Genomic DNA, 25,879 nt, shown 5'->3' on the forward strand with positions numbered 1-25,879 from the left:
AAGAGAAGAGGTGCTAATATATTTCAGTGTAGCGTAGAATTCTGTCCCATAGCCTGGTCACCTTCCCATTGTTTTTCCATTCAGTCTGATATTCCATAATTGGCATGATCACATCTTGTATATGCTATGTGAAAATTTGCACATTTTGAATTAAGGTCATCCTCATATGAGCAGTTTGAACAGACTAACCCCGCCTTTCTAAGAAGACTAGTTTTCCTTTTAATCCGTTAGGTGATATCTGTGAGATGCATACTTTTTTGGATAGTTGAGATATTTATCCAAATGGCATCCTTCTAATCCTGAACTATCTCATTGTATATGATGTTAGCTATGGCCTTCATACTTAGAGCAAGAAAGGAGAAATCGTCAGTTTGGCTGGGATTAACCTGAAACCTTTATCTTTTGTTAGAACTTGTCTGTAAATTCTTATGTGGAATGGGGACACCTGTGTAACTCTTCTTGTATATTTGCCTTGTATTTCTGACATACCTGCATTAGTCAAGTGGACAGTGGTATTATGATTCATCTTAGTAAAAAATTGTATGTAATACACAGTTTGCACTTAACATCTGGCTGTGTTCTTTTTGTCCCAGTCTTGCTACAATATTATGCATTTAAATGTAAGTAATATTTATGCTGATTACTCCCTGCTTTTAATGAAGATTGAGCAAATGCATTGTGAGTACTCCCTGCTTCATATAATTCAGGTTAAAACAGAAGGTAGTGGTGGGTAGGCCCGCCAGCTTCACTGCAGCTTTTCTCTCTATGGTTTTCCTCTCCCACTTTCCTTTTACAATAATATTACAACTTGCACATGTACCAGGAGTGGAACACATCAGTAAGCTAAGAACAGCATCATATCATAGGCAAACATGAATATCATCTTGTGAACAATTGATTAATTCCAACAGAGCTGTACTAAACTAAATGAAGGCAGTACTCATTTAATAGCAGTATGTTTTGTAAGAAAAATGTTCTTACCTAATTTTGTTGTTGTTGAACCTCAAGAAACGTAGCTGTTTCATGTCAGAGATCCCCAGTGGCACCATGGTCAAGTCATTGTGGTCCATATAAAGTTCTATTAAGGAGTTGTAGGCTCCAAAGAAAGACGATGTATCAATACCATCATCATTAACTTTGTTAAAGGAGAGATACAGGTATTCTATGCCTGGGTACATATGAGCAAAGACGTATCCTGGGATCCTGTCAATCTGGTTCCCCACAAGCACTAAGTGTACCAAGGACCTTGGTAAGAATGAAGGCACATGGTAGAACTTATTGTAGGATAGGTCTATAGATTCCAGACTCCTTATGAAAAAGAAAAACAGAAAGATTTATTATTTATAATACAAATACACACTTGTCAGTTTCTATAGTATTAGAGACTTTCTAGTAGTTTTTTTAAGTATTTACTAAACATCCAGCATTTCATATTTTATATGAACTTACCACTAAAAGTGACCAGATTTTACCTTGTTCTAGCCACACCAGCCAAAATTTCTGTCCCAGTACCATTAACTCCTCGCATACTGTGTAATCTAGTACATTAACCCCAGCTTGGGGTGATCATTAATAGGAGAGGAGGGGAATGTTTTTACAAACCCATTCTTTTTCAGTTACCATCATATTTTCAAACAAAAGGAACATTTCTTCCATGTTTTGTGTGCCAACTACTGTGTTTTCATTTATTTATGAATTTGCTGTTTTTTGTGAGCATTACAGACAGACTTTAATTTTTTTGTCATGTTTCTCTGAACTCAATAATTTTTTTCCTACTTCATGTAGGATTGTTGTACTTAGTTTGATATTGAAAATGAACTATGTACTGTGTAGCATGCTGCATTCTATAAATTAATTATTTCAACTTCTTACAGTTTTGAATTTTTTTTTATGATTGGTGTAACTTTCATGTGAAAAGGAGATCAGCCTGTCTGCCATCTAGGCTGTGTGCAAAGATAAAGTGCAGTACAGTCTATCTGCCACCTAGACTGTTGAAGTAAAAATGTAGAAGGTAGAGCTGTTAGGATCGGGAGTGAAAGAATAAAAGGAAAGTTAATCTTGTCAAAGCAGATGATGTACAGCTTATGTACTACTTAGGCAAAGGTTAACTCGTGCAATCTTTCTACTGCCTAGACTGTTGTAGTAATTGTATAAAGGATGAAATAGTTAGGACATAAGCATAGCCCAGAGGGGTAAAGGGTGGAGTGAAAGCAAGAGGGATCTAGTAAAGAAAGAAGTGAGAGAAAAGAAGGGGACAGCTTATCTGAGACAAGTGCTCTTTAAAGAAAATTACTGCTATAGCAGAGTACTCCTGCGAGCCAGAAATGTGCAAAGGAAGAAAGGAATTAAATTTAGTGAGAGAAAAATGTGTAAGAAAGCAAATGTTTACAGTATAGCTGTAAGGAGAGTAAACTCAAGAGTTTGCCTTGAGAAGAAAATGGTGGTGGTTAGGCAAACTGAGGTTTCCAATCTCACTAGGTTAATTAAGTGGAAGTGTTGTCACTGGTGGATTGTTGTTGAATTTGTCAGAATGTTAGGTAACGTAAGGAAGGATGCTGGTGGTAGTGCATTAACTGTGTGCTAAAAAGTAGTGTGTTGCTACAAGAATCTAGAACTTATTTATGTTAAATTGCTCATTAGCAGGGTCAAGAAGTTTTGAGTGTAACAGATTTGAAGTTTAGACAGAAAAAAGTACACGTTAGCTGGAATCAAGATGCAGTTTTCTTTCATGATTGGTGGGCATTTAGTTCTTAACAGAGGCTAGGCTTACTGGAAGAGCTTTGAGAAAGTTCAGAAAAAATATTATTGGTGAAAGGGCAGCTGACTGACATACAAGCAAAAGGACATATTGGTAAGGATGTAATAGGAATAGTGATGTAGTTAATATTGATAGGTTGATTATTGGTTGTTAATTTAGATTGGTTAATTACTGCTGATACAGACTGTAAGAGTGATTAGGCAAGTTAAAATATGGTGATATGGAGGGTGGGTGGGGAACGAAGCAAAGGTATGCATAGCATGGCTCCTCCCGAGTTAGTACAATGAAAAAAAATAATTGAAAATGGCTTAAGAGCCCTTAATGTCAACAAATGGTTCTGGTAGATAATGGTCAGAGTACACAGATCAGCGAGACAAGTGAGGGAATTGAGTTAAGAAAGACGTTGCCATCAGGATACATTAAGTGCGGCAGCACAGGTAGTGGAAGAAGCTAAGGCCTGGAACTAATAGCAGAAATAAATAGTTTTGTAGAAGTGGTGCATCACACTCCTCAATACAGAGTTCAACTGGCAGAGAACAGCTATATGCATAGCCTTAACTTATTTAAAGCTGCAGCAGTGTAGCTATTAACAGTGTTTTTAAACGATCTGTAGCTGAGATGGGCCACAATCTGAAGTTTTTCATGGTGGAGCAGGAGGTAGAATTAGGGACCTTAGGCACTGGGTAAACTCATTTGTAGTACTTGTGTAAAATGAAAGTAGAAAGGGCAAGTTTAGAGAATTAAGCTGCTATGAGTTGGTGAGAGTAACATCTAGCTTTACTTTTAGAAGACATTAAAGTAAACCTACAACACTAAATTGATCTCTGTAAAAATTAGTTTGAAATTGCACATAAAACAGAATTACTATCAGACTGCTATAATATAAAATGTGACTGAATATACAACAGTGCAGACTGCTACCGTATATTACTGCTATTCATGACATTTATTATACTTTGGTCCATACTTAAGCTGTTTTTACTAACATTTGTTTCATCAGGTTTCTTCTTTTTCATACAATGTTTTGTAATTGAAAAAGTATTATAAAACAGCTGAATTGAAGTTTTCCTTTCCTTTATAGAAAACAGACCCTGTTCACCGAATGAGCCAGACAGGCCCCAGACTAGTGTATGATGCTTTTCATTCAGCTGGCTGTATATTACCAAGCCACTAGAAACAAAGCGGTTCCTTCTGGTCTAATTTGCCTCATGGTTTTAGAAATTATCACCATAAAAAAATTAGTTTTCTGTCTAGGTAAAAGTAAATTATTCTTTGTTTGGGTTAGGTTTGTCTAAGGTCACCTGTACTATAAGTTATTATTCATGGTTGGGCTTACTTTCTGCAGGGAAGCATTGCTCTTTAATTATCTTTTTAAGTGGTTGTACACTAGTTTCATTGATAGCATTTACTTTGAAGACTGAAAAGAGCTGAGAGAGAGAGAGTATAGCACATCTCTGTCCAGATTTTTTACACTTTCTCTTAAAACAATATTGAGCTAATGGGTTGTGGATGGAAAGGGTCAGTTAGCTAGTCTAACTAGCTAAATAAAATAATACTTTAAAAATGGATGTGTGGGGTGTTCACCTTTTCTAAAGCCTTTTCCAGCCGCAGTGACTTATCTCAGACAGTACCGCTCAACTTTCTAGATGTTCACAGAATATCCAAATTTTTGCCTCGTATTTTGGGTCTTTTCCTCATAAATTTTGTGGTTTTCAGGCAAATCACTGATTATTGAAGTCATTAGATAATGACATACATTTGAGTTTCAGACTTCAAATCCTCCAGAAAATGCATTTTAACACATATGTACTGTTATTCTAGCAATTTTGCTTGTAGGAGTAATATTTAAAATATGTCTGTATTTTTGGGCCTTTGCCCCCCATTACTTTAGGCATTGTCCAGATTTCTTGATCTAAGAGGTATGTCTCAGACTACTCACAGTCTTCCAAATGTCCATAAAGTGGATGATTGATTTATTAATGTATATCTATTTTGAATTTGTTAACCAGAGTTGGTCTAAAGACCTTTTTTTCCAATAACAGCCCCAGCCATAGGGCAAAGACATGAAGGAGAACAAGTGACATATACGTGTGTGGTTGATTTGTTTGCAAGTTATCATATGGGAGATTAAAAACAATGAGATAACTGCAAAGACATCCTAAAAAAATGAAGCAAGACTTTCTTTTTGCAAATGCATAATATACTGTGAATCTAATTCCAAGTATCCATTTGAAATGCACTTTGTTGCAACAGGAGTTGTGAGGAGTACTCATTGTAGCATGGCATAGTAATAGATTGGGTTTAACCATAGTCATTAAGCAAGTGACTTTATAGGCTCTTAATTCATATTTTCTTTATGTAGCTTTCTGAAATAATGGGTGTACACTGCATTTTCTAATGTGTTATGGGATTGGGTTCCTGCTTTCATGTTCTCACTTTGCAAATGCCTGTTCAGCAACAGTAAGATGAAATTAATGTCTACAAAGGAGGTGGCCATCTTGGTTTTACTCCAGGTAAGACAAGGTTTTTGTTTAATTGCTAGATATGGTTAGTACCGTTGCTGAGAACTAGGTTGAAGGTTAGGGAGATGAGTACAAACATTGCTGTACCTGTTGCTTAAAGCCATTTGGCTTTTTTAGAATTAATCTGCTTTTTCTTATTCCTGCATGGGGAAATGACTGGATTAAGAACCTTAGATTGATTTAATAAGACATTTTAAGATTAAGCAAGTAAATGAAAAAGAATATTGAATATTATGAGACTTTTTTCTGGCAAATACATATATGCTTAGTAGCAATTCTGCAGCTGGTCTTCATGTTTCTATGGAACCAATCTCATACAGAAAAACTGGCTGTCTTGTTCTCGTGTTTCCATGGAGACAATCTGATAAAGAGAAACTAGCTACAGTCTGGTGGAGAGTGATTGGCTGAAGAAAAAACTGAGAAAAAAAAATGTCTAGAAGATAATGTTCTCTGAAAACATTCAGGGGTATTCCCAGCTGGGAGAGCTATAATGAAACTACAAAACCAATTAGCACTTAGTAGAAGCACAGACTGCACCATGCGTCTTAGCGTGTTTAATCTTTCTTTTAAGTTAACACAAGTCTGTGAGTGTGGCTGTCATTTTGGGACTTTTGCTCCTATTAGGAGGGTAAAACTTTAGAATTTGAATATGTTGTGAAGATTGGGTGAAGATAGATGAAGGCTGCCTACCTAGCCAGATAGAATTTTGGAGATAATTTTGTCATCTGTAAATATTAATGTAAACCACAGGCTTGTTGTCTTAAACGGTAAAAAATAGTGTTACATGTGGAACTGGTAAAAAATGTATCAACAGTGCACTCTACTGACCAAGTAAAGCATGCTGTGACCCTTTGATGTTAAAACTCAGAGTCAGTAAGTCTAGAGTGAGGCATCCTGCCTATTGTTTTAAAGCCAGAGTTAATGACCAGAATTTGCATGCCTAAATGCCCTTTATTGCTCTGGTTTCTGCCCAGTGGTGAAGAATGTAAATGTTGTTTCTGTTAGCCTGAGAACCCAGGGAAGTGTGAAGAATGATGTCATGTGAACCAGGAATGCGATTTTAAAAACAGAAAGAATCAGAGAGCATTAAGCTTTTTTGTCTTGACCATCCAACTCACCAGCACAGCACTGTCTTGCTCTATATGTAAGTTTATCTTAGACATGTGTTTTTTCTCTTAGAAATAGGTAGAAACTAGAAAGATTAGACTGTGTTTTTTTCTGTGATGTGAGAACTGTACTACTGAATTATTTTAAGTATTTCTCTGTGATCTCTGAACTCTTGACTAGCACTGTGTAGTAAAAGTACTGTCTTGTGTTTTGACTATTTGTTATTAAATATTTTTAAACCCTTTCAGCTGTGGCTGTTTTTGTAGAGATAATTTAAGCTCTTTAGAGTACTTTCATGCCTTTGGTAAAATTGTACAGTGCCATTCCAATAGCTTTAGCCATGGGCTATACTGCCAATTGGATAATAATATTGCACAGTAATAATTGGACACCCTTTTAAGGGGCTTTGAGTAGCTGATAAATATTAGTGAGTGGTGGCAGCTGGTACTACCGTATAGTCTGGGGAAAAAAGGGGCACAGCTGGAGAACTTGTGCCAACCTTCCCCAGGAGTGTCTGTGTGGTTGTATAAACTCTTCTCAAAGTGTGTATGTGTGTGTGTGTCAGCTACTTGGGCAGGGACATGAAGCACTGGTTGGACAGAGAGGGTGCTGGAAGTTTTAGCTTGGCCACTAGGCTGGGATCTGGACCCTATAGCTGTGCCAGTGGGGAGTTTTATTGGGGACCTGGAGAGCAATGGAGCGACCAGCCCCGGACTGACTGTGATCTCTGTGTGCTTTCAAGGGAAATTGCACTTTACTGTGTGTATTTGTTGTTCTTTCCTCCTATATGAGACGCCCCTCACTGGTGTTAGTGGAGAGGATTGAGGCTCCTTGATTGCTGGGCCAGGGCATGGGCATCACATTTCTACGTAGTTTAGTGTGTTAGTATTAAGTTAATAGGCTTTAGGGAGTGTTTGGTTGTGTTTGTTTTTTTGTTTGAGGGCTTTCAATAAAACAAAAAGTTTTGTAAGTTGTGACATAAGCTCAAATGGATATGACAAGAAATAATTGTATAAAAGTTCAACCTGTCAAACAGTGTATGCATGTAACACAAAAGCTGGAACTAGCAATTAACAAAAAAGGTGTTATACATAAAATGTAGGAATGATGATGTTTAATGCAATGATGGTTTCTGTAATGTCTTTAAATATCAGCAGACTCACAGACAAATACAAAAAAGGAAAAGTAGTGAATTGTATTAAAAAATGTAGAGTGCAAATAGCTGTGTTACAGGATACACAATTAGAAAGACCCGAACATGTGAACTTCATAAAGAGAGGTTTTCAGAATGGTTATTCAGTGGAATACCTGGGCAAGGGAAAAAAGGAGTACTTATATTAATTGCAAGAGGAGCTCCAATAGTGATAGAAGAGGATAAAAAAGATAATAATGGCAGATTTGTAGTGCTAAGGGACTATTGGCTAGGGTTACACTGGCATGTATTTATATTACTCCTAAAACTGCTATAAAGGAGCCTAAGAAAATTCTGGGAGAATCAATCAGTTTTTATAATGTTGGATAAGTGCATGAATAGCAACACTGTATTTTCTGCTGCTTACAGGAAGGCAGATTTGTGATGCAGTGTGAGCGCTGTAATAGAAAAAGCATATTCAAGTCTAGGAATAACATTGATTACTATAGGTTTCCTCGTTTCTTGAGTGAGTGTTATATACTGTAGAGTATTTGAACTGGTTTAGGATATCTGACTGTGTTTTCTGTATGTTGAAGGGATGTTAACTGTTGAACTAAAAATAAATCAAGGTACGTTTGAATGCTAATGACAGGAAGTGTTTTCCCAGAAGGGTCTGTGATAATCTTATGAATAGAATATAATCTTTTAGTTGTGCCATAAGATATTTTTAAATTCATTGATAGACTAGTTACAGCTAACCAGTTTCAAGTAAGGCACAAGTATTTTTGTGAATGCTTTTCCAAAGATGTGGTAGAATTTTTGGGTGGGGGTGACTTAAGTAACACTTATATAATCTCCATAAAGCAGACAGTTATTTGGGGAGATACCATGGTTGTTTATTAATAAACAGTGAAAATTTGCAGATGTCTAAATACTGATCCTTGTGGCCTTGCATCAAAGGAGTCTGTGAAAGTCTGGTCCTTGTCTTATTCTGATTTGCCCTTTTAGCTACATAATTGGGGAATCGCTATAGGACCAAGTCTATGACAACAGTCTGAAGGTTACATTGTGTTTGTAATGAAGAGAATGAATAACGGGTTGAATACAAGACCCCAAGGGACTTCAGTCAGAAGAAAACACATAACCATCACTTTCTGGACCTGTTTTTCAACACATGAGCTATCCCCAGCAGCTGAAAGCATGTGATATCTTATTGGACTGCCTTAGAAATGGGCTAGATTGTAGGTTAAATATTTCAGTGTACCATATTGTGGAATTTATCATATTATGTAAATCACAAAGACTTACACAGCATACAAATTGCAAATATTCATTACAAAGTACAAACAGACCCTGATAAACTAACTTGAAATAGACAGCACTATATTTTTGTTCCGGTGCCTTTATGAATTACAATTCTTGCAGCATTTACCTGGTAAATTTACATTTTTTCATTCTTGTTGGCCTCTGGCTGCTCATTCAGTAGATTGTTCTGTAAAGAAACACTTTTTTAATTTTATAACACTTACTCGTGATTGATCCAAGCCAGTGGAGCAATTCTGGCTTCATCGAGCTTGTTGTATTTTAGAACCAGAGTAGTCAGATGTTTTGTGTTATTGAAGTCTGTTTCAGATATCTCTTCTATGAGATTATGCTCAAGATGTAGTTCCTGAAATGAATATAAAGAATATATGCTCAGAGGCTGATCCTTTTTCAAGATAAGTAAGTTGGGAGTTATAAATATTCAAGAATATATTGATATGTGTATGATACATGGTATGTAAAGATATGAGACATATAGCAGATGAACAGCTTAACCTAATAAATACAGACATTAGAGATTTTCACATATACTTCTCAAAATGCCACATTAAATTGCAGCTATGTGTGAGCCTAAGACATAAGTAATACCACGGAACAAGGTGCTAGGTTGCCTGTTTATCTTTACTTCAAGGTATTGCATTAAATCAGTTACGATATAACATAATACATAGTGCCAGTGAAATCTGGGTCTTCCGACTGATGACTCTTAGTTCAAATATTGCCTTTGTGTTCAAAAGTAGCTTTAGATTGTTGCTAAACTGACATTCCAGAATACTTTGCTAAATATTCAATTGTACATCACATAATGACTGATCTGCTGAAGCAGACAGTGCTTGGGGAACCCTGTTTTTCCACATGGAAGTCCATGCAGCTCAGTCAGGGATTAACAGTGGGATGATAATTTCTGCATTAATTCTTACATGCAAACATTCAACACAGGCAAAACATTTGCACAAAAGTGTAACAGTGAAACCTAATGTCACGCTACTAAATATTATGTAGAAAATAATTTAATGTTTCTCTGATCCAAAGCTTGTTCCTGTTTATCACTGTACACCACCCTGTAATGATGGAATTTCCAAGCCGCCATTTCTACTTCTGTTAAGTAAAATCTAAACCACAACTATTTTACATCTCTTGAGTCATGGGTAGTACCTAGAATAATAAACTGTGCCACGGTCTACCTTATCAAATGACTGTAACATCTTAAATGTAAATGTACAATTTTTATATGAGTAAAGCCATAAAGAAATTGAGAGACACATAAATGGGACAGCCATAAAGAAATTGTGAGACACCTAAACGAGTATGTCCCAACCTATAGACATACTATCAACGCTTCATTGGATTGAGGCTGTTATTAGCTTCAGGAATTAGCCCATTATGCTGCAGGAGCAGTAGATTTATTTCAGCTGAACAGCCCCAAGCATACTTTCTTCTCTGGGAACAGAAAATGAAGGAACTCTTAGGAGAATGCCTTGAGATGTCAGACTAATGCTGTTACTCTGAACCCTCAGTAACCTACCCTCTTTCAAAGCCCACTACTGTATGACTGAAGCTTAAATAACTAAAAATCAGAAAAAATGCCAGATGTGTATGTATAAACACAAAACATGTCTGTCAGATAAAATGGAGCAACATTTTTACATTTATCTCATTTTTCATTGCCCCAAGGTTGTGCAAACTTGGGTTTAGAATATATGGTACTTGCGTATTATCACAGCCAGGACCCAAACTGGTCATCATTCTTCATGTTATTAAGAAAGGATTCATTGTGTTTTTGCAGGGGTTGATAAGCTACTAACTAGCTCTTTCTGAGATTGGGTAATCACCCAGAAAGAAGAGGAATAAGGGCCAAATTCCTCTTCCAGGGTGGCGTACTTTGGCGACAGAAGTATATGCTACATAAACGTGGCTGCTTCAACCTTTCATTTTCTTTTTGTCAGTAAGAAAATCTACTTTTTTTTTTTTATAGATATTATGAAAATTACATGTACAAAATAGGTATGCATTTACCAAAGTGTAATTTTATTGAATAGTATGTAATCTTTACAACAGAAATGAAATAGCAAAGTCTAACGCAAACTGAGGGAACTAATCACTTGGCTGTTTCTTCTTCTGTGGTGGAAATCTTATGGCTATTGCTGCCATAATAGATTCAAAACGGTCTTTTTTCTTTGAAGCTTGAGCTTCATGCCAAATGAATTCTGCTAGGTAAGAGTCAAGATGGTGATGGGATGTACCTCTTTGTTTTTTATTTCTCCATTTAACGGAACCCCACATACATTCTATACCCTGAGTGTGAACACCCATATCAGGGTCAACAAAGTTGTATTTATGGTTCACTTTTCCATGCAGGAAACCAGCTTCTTCAAGTTCAGTAGTCTGGTAAGCTGTCCAACAATCCAAGTAAATTGTACTGCCGTCTTTTATGTTCTCATTGATTTTATGCATTAGAGTAGCAGCACTTCTGTCAGGTACAGTAACAAGGAAAATTTATTTCGTTTCTCGGCATATACCACTGAAAATCCATTGTTGTGGCAGTACATGTCCTGCATTACTCTTTCTCTTAATGAAGAGGCTTTCGTCCACTTCAAAGATGTGTCCTGGACCACCTACTTTCTTTCTTTCTTCTCCCTCCATTTGCAGAACGCAAAACTCTCTTAAGTAATTGCTCCAGACTATAACAGTTTTATCTGCCATATCTAGTTGTTCTTCACAAAATGTAATTGAAGTTAATTTCTTGCACCAACAGTAAATTGTACGGTTGAGGTAAACAAAATTCGACTGCGTTTAAACCAATTTCCACTTCACATTCCCACATGTTAGTTAGACTTCTCTACATTACATTTCCAAAATGCCTGTTTTCCGAAATATCATTTCATGGCATGCCAATTACTACTTTCTCGGCTGTCAGGCAAAATAACATATTGTTGTAATAATTTAATGCCATCTTTCTCATTAGCAGGCAAATCCCACAGACACATATCAGGAAGAAAAGTTTATAAAAGAAAAGTAAAGAAGACTTTAATGAAGCACATTTGACAAAATAACAGTAAGAAATTTGTTGGCACGTGAAGGGCATGGGAATACATCAGATTGAGTTGTTTGGAACCTGGTTGCGATAACACGCAAGTACCAAATATATATTAAAGGGAGTTGTCGGCACACAACTCTGGCATGGTTGTTATAAAGAACTTGTCTCTTATAAAACATTTTAATTAATTTTATTTTCTTGTGTGATTATGTACGTTTTGTGTTTGTTTTCATGTATAAATTATGTATTATTTCAAGATACTGAGTTTGTGTTTTATAGTTTTCGGAATTTTGGCTTTAGTGTTATATACTTCAGCCATTTAAACTTGTGGTATGTAAAATGTTTGTCAGTCTGTCATTCAGATATTAAAGCAGACCCAGTTTATGTTTAATATCAGGTATGTTAATGGGATAATATTGTCTAGCTTGTTTTTTTAACATCTTTAATAAATATATGACATTTTTAAAAAGTGACATAGGTACATAAACAGTAATAGAAAAGAAAAACAATAACACTTTATTTTCATGCGGTATACTTGTGTCTTTTAAAAGTATTCATTACCTCCAACTTTGCATACATTGATCAATTCCTGCTTTTCCTTAAGTTTCACTCCTCTTGAACATTATTATGTTGCATTGTTCCTACGGTTTCCATCTATTTCTACATAATTTGTTCCTTTCCTTTTCCGAAGATCCCATTTCCATTTCTTTTATCTCCTTTACAATAGTCAGTATTTCAGTCACAGTTGGTTTAGTTTTTGATTTCCATTTGTTTGATTGTAACTGGGGTTTTTTTTTTGTTGTTTTTTTGTTTTTTTGACGGCTAATAGTATTAAATTTAGTGGGACTTTACTATGTCTAAACTATTCAAATCATGTATTCCAGGTCAAAAGAATAATTTTCTTAGTTACAACAATTTGCTTTCCCAACATTTCTGAATAGTAGGGAATTTTTACAAATTTGTTCTCTCATTGTATCCCTCCCAAAAAAAAAAATCCAATTACCTCTCTCTTTCCAGTCCAGTTGTATTTGCTGTCTACCTGAGAAGTCTGCTTGGGATATAAAAATATATTTGCAAACACTTCAAAGCAAAAATCCTAAATCTTATGGATTTCTTCTATACTTGAGGGGGCTGTACAGATTTCTTCCCATTGTTCCTTTGTATTTTGCCTTTCCTTTCTCCATTTCTAATCTTTTCTTACCTCCTTTGACTGATTCTTATAGCTATCATGCAGTATTTTATATGTCCTACTAATTATCTATTTTTTGTCAGTAAATTATTTTCTAGACTCAACTAAAAACACTGCCAGACCTGGTCTTTTATGTAACAGTCCCCTGTCTGAAGAGTTTAGTAATGGCACCTTAACACAGAACCTTGCAGTTCTCACACTTTACCATTTATAGTTTCTGTCTTAGTGTAAGTTACAATGAAGTAGCTTGTGTTGTGGACCTTCATTCACTCTTTGTATAATTCTTTTACAGCATATGTAGAACCCCCCCCCCCCAAAAAAAAAAAAAAAAACGTTGATGTAGTGGACCTGTTGCAAGCTAGTAACTTGAAATATGATCATATTGTATGTGTTTTAATTTCTTTCCAGACATTATGTGGTACCAACTTATTTTTCAGGGGTGGACTTAGAGTGCTTGTGTGCACACGTATGCTGAGTGTTGATGTGTGATAGTTATTTATATTCTCTTGAAAATATGGTGGTTCTATAAGCTGGGGCTCTATAGGTTTTGAAATATTTGGTATGACTAATAGTGTGCTTATATTAGAACTTGGATATCTATTTTTGAAAGTAACACTGGGATCTATGGTTTGATGAAATTACTTTTTTTTCAAACGTGCAGACCAGCATCAGTCTATCCTAGGTCTGTAATATATAGGTTATTTGCACTCTTTGCATCTGAGCATATTTTCTGCACGATTTTAATTCGCATTGCTATTAAAATGGTGAAGGAACTTTGGTAGATTTTTGTAATTCTTGGCGATAAGTTCAGAATTGTGTTCATAAACAAAGATATTGATGACAAATGATCATGATGTATGAAGTGTAGATATGCAGATACTCTTATGACTCTTAGGATGCCTTTCTGTATTGGTGTCATACAGGGGCTTACCAGAGTTCAACACTGTATCTGATACAATGTGTTTTGCAATGACTGTATGCACTTCAGTGCATCTAAGAAGTGATTTATGTGAACATAGAATGTTCAGTATTGATGCCTCCATTTAAAATTTAATGACAGTGTATGTATCCAGTAAGGGCTCATCCACAGTGAGATGGAGTAATGATTGTAGTTTTCTGATATTGTGTATATCACACAATCAAAGTTTTAAAACATCAAATCTGATATGGTCGAGCCCATATCATCGAAGTTTTAAAACTTTGAATATGTAAAAAAAAAAAAAAAAAATTAAGAAAATAACTTACCTAAACGTTTCAAGCTAGGGGCAAGCTCCCCTGCACCCCACAACCCCCGCTACTTAAGTATACCAACTCCGAGATCGCACTACAGTGCAGTAAAGGGAAATCTTCCCTTATGGAGATTTCCGTTAAAATGTTCGATGTTTCAAAACTTTTATGATATGGTGCCGACCATATCAGTTTCGAAGTTTTGAAACTTCGACAAATCAATATAGGCCCTTCTGATAGGCCATAAGCTTAAATGCTGCCCAGTTTTTTATAAAGTAAGTTTTCTTAGGCACTAATTGACTTGTTATAATGCTGCTCTTTACCAAGCTAATGTCATACATCTCTCACTCTCTTTTTCCTATAGGTATATACATATATACGTGTGTGTGTGTGTGTGTGTGTGTGTGTGTGTGTGTGTGTGTGTGTGTGTGTGTGTGTGTGTGTGTGTGTGTGTGTGTGTGTGTGTGTGTGTGTGTGTGTATATATATATATATATATATATATATATATATATGTGTGTGTGTGTGTGGGTCTACTTTGAAATCCCACTGCCGATATGATCGACTGTCATTTGCCTGAGACAAAAACAGCGAAGCTTCAGAAACCTGAAAGTCGATTTTTTCCCAGGTTAAGTAGAGTTAAAACTCTTCTTTCTCTCTTTCTTCATCCCTCTAGTTACCGTTGGTTGTTAGAGAATTTTCCTTCCATTTCTTCTTTTTTATGTACTGTTTTACAGTAGATTTTTAAATTACCATTGCTGGCATTCTTTTCTCTTTATTTATCCTTTAACCTTAGGGTAATTTTTGCTTCTACCATAGTTGGTAGTCTTTTCTCTTACTTTCCCTATTTTTCTATATATATATATATATATAAAAAAAAAAAAAAACTTTACTGTTGTTTTCTTCCATTTTCTGTGTTTGTTCTCTGTTTCTTCTGTTATGTTGAACAAACCTACAGAGTTTAAAAAATGCACTTCCTTTAGGCATAAGATCCCAAACTCAGATGCCCAAAAAGAGTGTGTTTATTGCCTGGGTGCCGGGAACTTCGACACGGCATGTAGGATCTGTGCCGCCTTTTAATCTACAGCCTTGGTGGGGAGATGAAACAAACTTATTTTAACGGGTCTTTTTCCACTCTAGGAGCTCAATCCTGCTCCAAAATAAGCAAGTCTGCTCTTCTGGAGCACTGTAAACATTGTCTTTCGAATTCCCCTATGCTTCTGTCAGAGCCACCAACCCAGATCGGGTTACTCTTGGATCTTACTTCCCAAGATCCGAAGATCTCTAGACATTCGGATCCAAAGCCTTCGGATCCTAAGGCTTCAGCTCTAACTGTAATTACACTTAGTCCACCAGCTCCCCCTTCAGATCCTAAGTCATCGGATTCAAAGCCAGGTAGTTCCTTTAGGAGCATTATACCTGAATATATTTTAAAACCATTTTCGCCCACCTTGCCTGCTCACCTTCTCCAAACACCTAAGAAGCATTCCATGCCCCCATCCATCACTTCCTCTAGGTTCTCCAGAAGCTTGTCAAAAGCAGATGTGGATAGGATGATGCAAAAGTTTCTCAGAGCTCAGATCCAGATGGGGGTCTTACAAGCTCCATCCCCTATTGGATCCGTGAGTATGCATGTCAAATCTAAGACTGTTATTTCTCCTTCTCAAATCAGTCCAGTGGTTTTGGAACACCTGGATCCAAGATCCCGGAGAGGCTTGGCATCGGATCCAAGGAAAGTTTCCTTCTCCACTCCGACTGTTTCCATGACTGGTTCTGCTCAGATACCCTCGGATCACAACAGGTCTCAGAGCTGAAGTGTTGGCATTGGATCCAAGGGGTAGGCTTGGCTCCAGTTTTGTTGGATCCATTTGTTTGACGATGACTTATTAATGGATGGAGTTATTGTGTGCTCCCACTTATGCTAACACTATAATGTCCTTCTGGGAGAATAAGTTTGTACTGAATTCAGAATATAGTAGTTTATGGAAGTTGTATGGTAGATTTCTGGGGGACTTGTGTTTTCTATGGGCAGGCACTCAAAGATGAATTGGTAGCTTTTTGGGAATACCTAAATGGTACACAGAATTTTTTTTAAAATCACAAAACAAATTCACTACTGATGAAATGATATAACCTTGATAACAACATATCTAAAACTGATGCGGCTTTGAGTCTAGAATTTATAGAAAAGATTCTTATCTGCACTACTTTCTCACTACTCACCCACACCAGAAAGGAGTGTTATAAAGGGGTATTGTGGCTGTGTGTTGTTTGTTGATGATGCTTGTTAATGGTATTGAATGTGAAACCTAATGTAAAATAAAATAAAAAGGCCTGAAAAGCTCAGGAAAGAGATTGTTTGTTGGATCCATCCCTTCCCCTCGGAGCTTCGGCCTTAGACATTTAGGATCTAATTCTCCCCTTCAGGCTTGGATCCTGGGGTGGCCTTGATATACTTTTTTCAGAAGCCTCCACTCCGAAGGAGTGGGTCAGGGCTTCACCCAGTCCCTTGGCTTTCGAGGTGGTGGAAGGGGCTTTTTCTCTCTGGAGAGAACTGTCTCCTTGTGTTTTGGATCCTACCCCTTTCCTCTCATTGGTTCCAAGCACTGAGTCAGTCAGACCTATTCCACAGGGACAGCCAGTTCTAGTAGAAGAACTTCCCCTCTCTTTTGACACCTCTCCAGAATATCCCATGGAAGAGGTGCTCTGGAAGAGAACATGTAAGAGGAAACCCCTAGACTCCCCCATGAAGTCTCTCACAGAAGACACCAATTTTGATGAAGGAGAGGGATCTCCAAGATCACTACCAGTTTACACCTCTTTTGGAGATATTCTAGAGATCCTAAAGCAGAAGGGTGTTTGGTTGTCTCAGACCCCCCCTCTCCTGAAGAATCTGTGTTCATGGAGGCTTTTGGTTCTGGCCTGTCTATGTTTTGGGTAACCCCCAGGTGGATGAACTTATTGATTTGTTTTCCCGCAGGGCATGGAAGGAGCTGGTTACTGTCAAGCCCATCCCCAAGCGCCCTGAAAAGGTTTTTGCCCCACCTGCAGACAGACCCACTGGACCAAAGGATTCCCAGTTGATGCTATGGTCGTGTCGGCAGCCACTAAGAAAGAGATAGAAGAACAGAGCTCTTCTGTCCATCTGCCTAATAGGGAGTCCAGAGCATTGGACAAATTAGTGTTCACCTCAGTTACTTTTGCTCTAAGGTCATTTAATTAGCTGGTGCACTTCACTATGCTTCAGAGAGATTTGACTAAAGAACTATTAAATACTCTGAGTCCATGTCTGCTGACGATTTCAAAAGGACTTCTTCTCAACTGGCCACTCATCTATTTCAAACACTTCAATGAGGTTAATCTCTCACACAGCTGAAGGGACCTCAGAAGCAGCTGGCTCAGGCATCGCCATAAGGAGACACGCCTGGATGCAGCTATGCGACTTTGTGGAGCCCTTTAAGACGTCCTTTTTTAATGCTCCATTTGATGGCACTTCCTTGCTTGGGCCATCAGTAAAATATATGCTTACCTGCAGCAAACAAGAAGGAAAAAGCCCATCTGGTTTGGGGATGAAGTTTTATATGCCTCAACAGACTTTCTCTAGGAACCAGAGAGGTAGTAAGAAAATGTGGTTCCGTAAATATCAGGGACCTTTCCAAGACTCACATGGGGACAATTTCTCCAGAGACAGCAGGGGAAATTTTAATGGTAGACGTTGCCTTTGATGTAGGGGAAGCCTGCAGAACCAGGGCTTTATAATTTCTTTTCCAGGCAGGCCGTATCAGCGCTCCTGAAGTGCTGCCAGACTGTCCAAATCTGGAGGCAGTCTGGGGTTGGTTCTCTTTCCATATAGATACCAGAACAAACAACAGAAGAGATTTATGGGTGCTAAGATCAATATCCAGTGGTTATTGCATAACATTTTCCCTCCTTCCTCATTGTCAAAGGAAGAAACTTCCCAATGTTCCATCCAGTCAGAGGAAGGCCACAGCACAAGAAATACAAAAGCTGCTAGAAAAAAAGAGTCCTCCAGAGGGTCCCACCTGACCAGATAGGATTCGGAACTTGCTCACATTTCTTTTTAGTGTCAAAGAAAACAGGGGATCTCAGAAGCAAATTGAACTAGTATGTAAAGAAAGCAAAGTTCTGAATGGTCATGGTTCAGTCCATACTGCCTTTTCTGCACAAGGATGATTGGATGTACTTTGTAGGTCGTCACGTACTATCACATCAAAATATACAGATGATCCGGAAGACCTCTTCACTTTCATCTGGGAGCCAGTCATTACCAATTCAGAGCTCTGCCTTTTGGACTCACCACAGCTCCCAGGGTGTTTACCAAATGCATGGCAGTAGTCGCAGCTCACTTGAGACTGAAGGGATTCCAGATGTTTCCATATCAAGATGACTGGCTCCTAACCGCCCCTCCAAGTATCAATTTCAACTTACCAGGGACTATTTGCTTCCGATTTGCAACAATTTGAGCATTATGATAAATCTTGCCAAATCAAAACTTGCACCAGTTCAGAGCCTGGAATTCATTTGGATAGTTTTGGACACAACAGCACAGATAGCATCTTTACCTGTCCACTGCATTACTTCTATCAGAAACCAGGCTATCCTTTCTCATCCATCTCCTCCACAAGGTTAGTTCTTCAAGCACTCGGGTCGATGTCAGCTGCCATAATACTACTTCCTCTTACATGCTTCTTTATGTGGGTTCTCCAATGGACTCCAGCTGTACAGTGGCCCATTCTATCGCAACCCTTATTTTTTCAAGTAACAAATTCACTGGTGGATACAATCTGATGATCTTTTTCTGGGCAGATCCTTTGTTCTGTTGAACCCAGTAGCCACAGTGACCACAGAGACTTCTCAGCTGGGATAGGGGGCATATCTAGGGAAGAACTGTCCAAGGCACATGGTTCTCCCCAAGAGACCAACTTGCATATCAGTGTCCTAGAGATGAAAGTAGTCCTTTTAGCATTGCAGGCATTTCAAGATGCTCTTCCCTTGGAGACTGTTGTAGTTCAGTTCGACAATATGTATGTAGTCTGGTACATCAGCAAGCAAGAAGGAACTCAATCTTATCCCCTTTGTAGAGATGCCATAAGGGTTTGGGAATGGGTGATCTCATCAGGCCACTTTCTGATTGTGACGCACATTCTGGGGAAAACCAATGTGCTTGCGGGCAAACTAAGCAGATCCATTCTGATGCCTCACAAGTGGTGTCTCAATCAGCCGGTAGTGAATATGATCTTCAGGCATTGGGACCAACTGTGCTGCGACCTATTTCACCTCTCTCAACAACAAGTGCAGCAAGTACTTAGCTCTGATCCCCCCAAAGGGGGAATCACTGAGCGATGCTCTTCTTTACGCTTGGCCCTCTTGTCTCCTATATGCTTATCTTTCTCTTCCGCTGAGTCCAAGATTTTTGCAGAAAGCAAACAAGCTGAAGAGCTGAGTTGTCCTCATTGCCCCCTTCTGGTCCCGGCAAATATGGTTCCCCTTTCTACAGTCTCATCTTCATTATCCTCCATGGATACTGGAGCCTACTCAGGATCTTCTCTCTCACCCATGGGAGATTCAATACCCCAACATTCAGGCCATCAAGCTGACCACATGGTTTCTCCACTTCCTGTAATAGTTAGACAGTGCAGGCTCTCTTCTCCAGTCCATGCCATTATTTTAGGTTCACAAAAGAATGCCACCAAAAAAGTTTATAAAGCTAAATAGAAAAGGTTGCCTATTCGGGTGTCAGATAGAGAGATTGATCCTTTTTCTGCAATTTATGCTATTCTTCATTTTTTGACAACTCTTTTCAGTGATGGGGCTAGTTTCTCCATAGTTAAACTTCAGTTGGCAACAATTTCAAATTTCCACACAGGGAATAAATACTTTTCCTATGCTTTCTCTAGATTGTGTAAAGGTTTTATGAAAGGCATTTTTCTTCTGAGACCTCTGATAAAGGATCCTTCACAGCCTTGGAATCTCACTGTAGTACTTGATGGTTTAACACAAATACCTTTGGAACCCCCCGACAAGTCTGATCTAAAATGTTTGTCTTGGAAGACAGTTGTCTTGGTAGCTATAACTTCAGCAAAAAGAATATCTGAACTTGAGGCTCTTTCAGCAAAAAAAACTTACATTGTTTTTCATAATGATAGGGTTTACTTGGGGACAAACCCTTCTTTTTTTGTTTTGTTTTTTATATACGTAAAGTGGCTTACAAAAATACCATCAACCAATCCATTCACTTGCCAGTTTTCTTTCCAAATTTTTCCAGTAAAGGAGAGCACATGTTATGCCTCCTTGGTGTGCACAGACAACTACATATTTAACTTCACAGGACAAACAGTTTAGAAAGTCAGACCAGCATTTTGCAACTTTCTCTCAAAATCACCCAGGGCAACCAGTTTCTAAAGTTACCCTAGCTAATTGGATTACAGACTGTATCTCATGGGTTTATTCTCAGAAGGATATGATATTACCAAAACCTCCCCAAGCTCATTCAACTAGGTCCATGGCTTGTTCATCTGCTTTTTGGTCAAGAACGTCTGTTGATGACATTTGTGCAGCACCTACATGGTCCAAGATGCATACCTTTGTGTCGCATTACAAAATAGACATCATATCTAGAAATAGAGCCTCCTTTGGTTCGGCAGCACTCTGGAATATCGTTCCATGAAGGCCATCCAAGGCCATCATAGCTGGGGGCTCTGTCCCATAAGTAAGGAAAAATGAAAAGGACAACATCAGATATTGATAAGTTATGTACTCACCATAATTGGGCATTTGTGTTGTCCATTTTCAATCTTCCTCAAGTCCCTTCCCATCCATTTTTCTTCTGGAAGGACCTATTGGACTGTGTTTGGAACACAGAGTTCCAGGTTTGAGCCCTGTCTTTTTTATCTGGCTATATCTGTTCCTCTTCTGCTATTGTGATATAGAGCAGCAAACTCAATCTAAGGCAATAGGGAAGGAGTAAGGCATAATGTGTAGAGGGAAGAGCTCGAGAGTTGGATCCAAAGTCTGGCAACTGCGTCTAGGTTTGGTGTCAGCATCAGAATCAGACCCCATAAGTGAGAAAGAATGAAAATGGATAACACAGATGCCTAGTTATGGTGAGTACATAACTTATAAATCATCAAAATTGACATATTTTGAACATGCTGTGGGGATTACCTGAGAGCAGACTAAACCAACAGCAAGTGTTTTTGCACAGGGCAAGCCTCCTACACCCCCATACCCCCTGCTAATTATATATACTATCTCCAAGATTTCACAGTCCCCGGGTAAAGGAAGTATTCCTGTACTTGGGGATTGTCGATCTTGCATACATCTCAACCACCTGTCTGTGTTGACCAAGTGGTGACACTCTACAGAGTGTTGGAGCACTCGCCATTCGATCCAGTGCTCGGCAACCACATATGCATGTGTGTGTGTGTGTGTATATATATATATATATATATATATATATATATATATATATATATATATACACACACATACACCAGGAAAGTCCAATTGGTTAAACTTTTAAGTTGAAAAAAGCTCCAAAAAAAAAAATGGTAGTACAAGAATACAAAATCTCGTAACACAAGAACAAAAAAAATGCATCAAATTATTGTACAATGTAGGAAGAAATGAAAACTGCAAATAATATCACTTTAAAGTTTAAAAAAAATAAGCTTTATAGTTCTAAGCAGAAAGATGGGGTAATATGAGTCTAGCCTTTTGAAGCAAATGTCCCAAAACACCCTTCTTTGACCCGTGTCTGGGTTATTCTTATGCAAATAAAAAATATAAAACTACTATGGGAATGTAAGGCATTACAGATAAGCTGCCAAGTAAGTACTTATGAACTTCGCTTCTAGGAAGTAAGACTTTGAAACTTCACATAAAAATATGTTTTACTATGTATCTGAACGGATCTACTTCAGGTGATCAAAGTTTTAAAACTTTGAATTTCATATGACCGAGACCATATGATCGAAGTTTCAAAACTTTGAACACCTGAAAGAAAAAGAAAAGCAAAGCACAAAAATTTTCCTGGACGTTTTGCAGGGGGGCAAGTCCCTCTGCACCCCCACCACACCCCCTGCTATTTAAATATACCAACTCCGAGATCACTGCGAGGAAAAGGGAAAATTTCCCGTTCCGCACTGTATGGTGATCTCCGTTCAGAACATTTGAAGTTTTAAAACTTCGATCATATGGTCTAGGCCATATGAAATTCGAAGTTTTAAAACTTCAGTCATCTGAAGGGAACCCATCTAAACAACCTGTATAATAGCATAGCAGGCAAGGAAATGAAATGGAAGTTATACGGCTTCTCGTACATAACTTTACCATAAAGTAGGTGAGTGATATATATAATCACCTTGATTCATGTGAATGAAAGTGAGTAGTGAAGTTGGATAAGGTAGGGAGAGGAAAGAGAACAGTTTACAGTTCTGCAGCAGACCGTAAGAAAACAGAAAGGTATATAATGGTGTGTGTGTGTGTGTGTGTGTGTGTGTGTGTGTGTGTGTGTGTGTGTAGTCAAAATGGTCAAGCAACTTTGTATCCTTTGGACTCATTTAAGTGTGATCAACCAAGACCAGCCCCCCCCCCCTCCCAACCTGTACTGTGTACCCATGATAGCACACCTTTTGGTGACACAGTAAGGTATGTGTTGATGGTGTGGCATCAATTGGAGGTGTCACAAAAGTACAGCACAACAAAACATGATAGAATCACACATACTTGTATATAATACATTTCTGCTAACCCATTTAATCCATTTTAGGGTCATAGGTGAGCTAGACACTATCCCAACAATCTCTTGATGGAAAGCTGTGAACTAATTATGAATGGGGTTGACAACCCTTTGCAAGGTACACACAAACACTGCTCACAAATGATTTGCAACATTGTCAATCCTTCCAAAGAAGGATGTTTTGGGACATTTGCTTCAAAAGGCTAGACTCATATTACCCCATCTTTCTGCTTAGAACTATAAAGCTCACTTTTTTAAACTTTAAAGTGATATTATTTGCGGTTTTCATTTCTTCCTAAATTGTACAATAATTTGTGTGTGTGTGTGTGTGTGTGTGTGTGTGTGTGTGTGTGTGTGTGTGTGTGTGTGTGTGTGTGTGTGTGTAGACACATGTATATGTGCATGCATGTATGTAACAGCATTGTAAAATCATTGTCAACTAAGATTCTGTCATTGAGCTTACAGTGGTGGAATGTTTAGTTGAAACTACCAAAAGCACAAAAAAAATGTTTTTGTAGGGGGAGGTAATTCTCACTGCACATCCCAACACCCCGTCCTGCAACATAAATCTACCAACTCCAAAAATCTCACACTAGGTGAAAAAGAAGAAAGTTCATTATCCCCGCTATCCATTGATCTCTCCCAGAACCCTGTCAGTACAGCGATGAAATAGGAATCAATCAAACGAGTTGGCCATTCCATTTCAGTAAAAGCAACACTTCAAACGGACGGACACACACACACACACACACACACACACATATATATGTATTTGTCAAAAAAAACTCCAGCACCTAAGTATGGTGAAGATCTTCTTTATTTCTCTTGAAATAGACAGCAGGCAGCAAAACAGATCAGTTTCACTTGAGGAAAATAGGTTTGTTTTTCCTGCTTGTTAGCCTATAGAAAGGGATATAAAGAAGCTGCTCATCAAACTTGGATGCTAGAGGTGTTCTTTAGACATATATGTGTATTCTACATACCTAGGAGGTGGGTTGGTTCTTTGTGCTATATTTTTGGAATATGTATGATATACGCAGAAGGTGTTGGCTGTTAACATTTGGTATACATATCTGAATTTTCAGGGTATACCTCTGCTTCTGTAGGTATGGCAACTCATCCCTAACCACTGTTGCTAGCCGGTATAACTGTTGCACACATTAAAGCCCTAACTCTGTCCTCTGTCCTGGTACCTGGGGTGTGATTAACAGAGCAGGTGCCAGAGGAGCCCTGCTCTTCTGCTATAGGTGTAGCAGTTCTAATGTGCAGGTTCTTTTGTAAATGTTATAAATTGTTTTGTATTGTGAATTATGCATGCTTTCTCTACTAAAACATTTGTAAAACTGCAGAGAAATGCTGTTTTCCTTCCACTTTTCACTGCATTTTACATCATCATTTTATTGAATACACATCCCTAACTACTGTTGCTAGCTAGTATAATTGTTGCACACATTGAAGCCCTAACTGTCTCTGGTACCTGGGGTGTGATTAGCGCAACAGGTGCTAGAGGAGCCCTGCTATTTGATTCCAGGGGAGAGTGGGGGACATCATACGTTGGAGGATGGGTGAGCAGGATTCGTCATGGAGCAAGAGATTCTTGGCCAGGCCTTGGCAGCACATTAGACTTATATGCATACAGGATTAAATGCACATAGTTTGGGCTGACTGGGCACATTGCAAATGGCATGAGGGATAGGGAAAAAAATTAACACCCTCTTTCGTTTTCAAACTGTTGTTGAGAATTTTTTTTGTTGGTATGTTATAGTGCTATATATTTTAATTGTTACTGTTACTTAATGGTGTAATGTGTAGATTTTCAATAGTAAACTTGGCCTTTTAGGGAAGTTGTTTTAGGGATTTTTAAGTCAGTTTATATTCCAAGACAAGCAGCCTGAGCAATTTTCACTGCAGGCCCAGGTAGAAAAGTTCCACAGATATTACTAAAAAATGCAATAAAATAGTAGGCCAAATATAAAATTAAAAAGAGTACAATAAATGCATAAAGTATACACAGCATGCGGCATGTATAACATGTATGACTTCATATATTAAGTAGGCAGAAATAATGCTTAGATGTTGGGAGGTAAGAGAAGATTTGTGAGGGGACAGATAGATGGAGAATGAGAAAGAATGGAAGGAAGTAATGAAAATAATTGTGAGGTGAGCGTAGTAAACAAAGGGGGTAGGGAGGATTTAAAAAAGAAGTATGTAGCTGTATCATAGATGGTGGTGAGATACAAGTAAAGAAAAAGAGATTATAATGAAAAGCAGGATGACAGACGTGAGATAAGATATGTACAGATGTGAGATGGTGGCATGTTTGATGCTATGTTGGTAGATGAGAAATGTGATGTATGTAAAGTTTGAGATGATGCAAGCCTTTAATCTTTCAACTCTTAGCGATGAAACATGACAAAAAAGGAAACAGACCCCCACAACTGACAATCGCACCTCCTTTATACTCTTGTGTACTCTAACCAAGAAGTCCATCAGAAGGCACAAAAGAAATCTCCAAACAAAGAAAAGTACAGTTGTGTAAAATCTTACCATAACAGTAGATGTCCTTGCCTTCACTGCTGCAATATTCTTAACATTCGGGATTCCCTGCCATGAAAGCCCGTCATCTGGCCAGTATACCAAAGACTTCCTGTTGCATTTAACGGTATGCCTGAATATCACTCCTTGCGTACCATAGAGCATAAATCAAAAATGGAGGACAAGCCATAAGGGTCTGCAACTCAGACACCCATCTGACAGAAGTAAGAGCAAGCAACAGAACAGTCTTCCAAGAACAATGTTGCAAGGAAGCTGAAAGAGCAGGCTC

General features: G+C 38.1%; 1 protein-coding gene and 1 long non-coding RNA gene across 3 annotated transcripts in view; one reads left to right on the forward strand and one right to left on the reverse strand.

The window, feature by feature from the left end:
* Window positions 1–25,879, forward strand: part of LOC122806742 — a 1,208,783-nt gene that overhangs the window by 123,129 nt on the left and 1,059,775 nt on the right. The window lies entirely within an intron of this gene.
* Window positions 1–25,879, reverse strand: part of ECM2 (extracellular matrix protein 2) — a 374,664-nt gene that overhangs the window by 37,358 nt on the left and 311,427 nt on the right. The window contains exons 8-9 of the mRNA XM_044077415.1: window positions 9,049–9,188; window positions 982–1,308 (exon numbers count right to left, since the gene is read on the reverse strand). Coding sequence (XP_043933350.1) covers window positions 982–1,308; window positions 9,049–9,188 — 467 coding nt within the window. The remainder of the gene's footprint in view (window positions 1–981; window positions 1,309–9,048; window positions 9,189–25,879) is intronic.

The sequence above is a fragment of the Protopterus annectens genome, chromosome 7.part0 (genome assembly GCF_019279795.1).
Source record: "Protopterus annectens isolate FY-2018-M chromosome 7.part0, PAN1.0, whole genome shotgun sequence".
Classification (NCBI taxonomy): Eukaryota; Metazoa; Chordata; order Ceratodontiformes; family Protopteridae; genus Protopterus; species Protopterus annectens.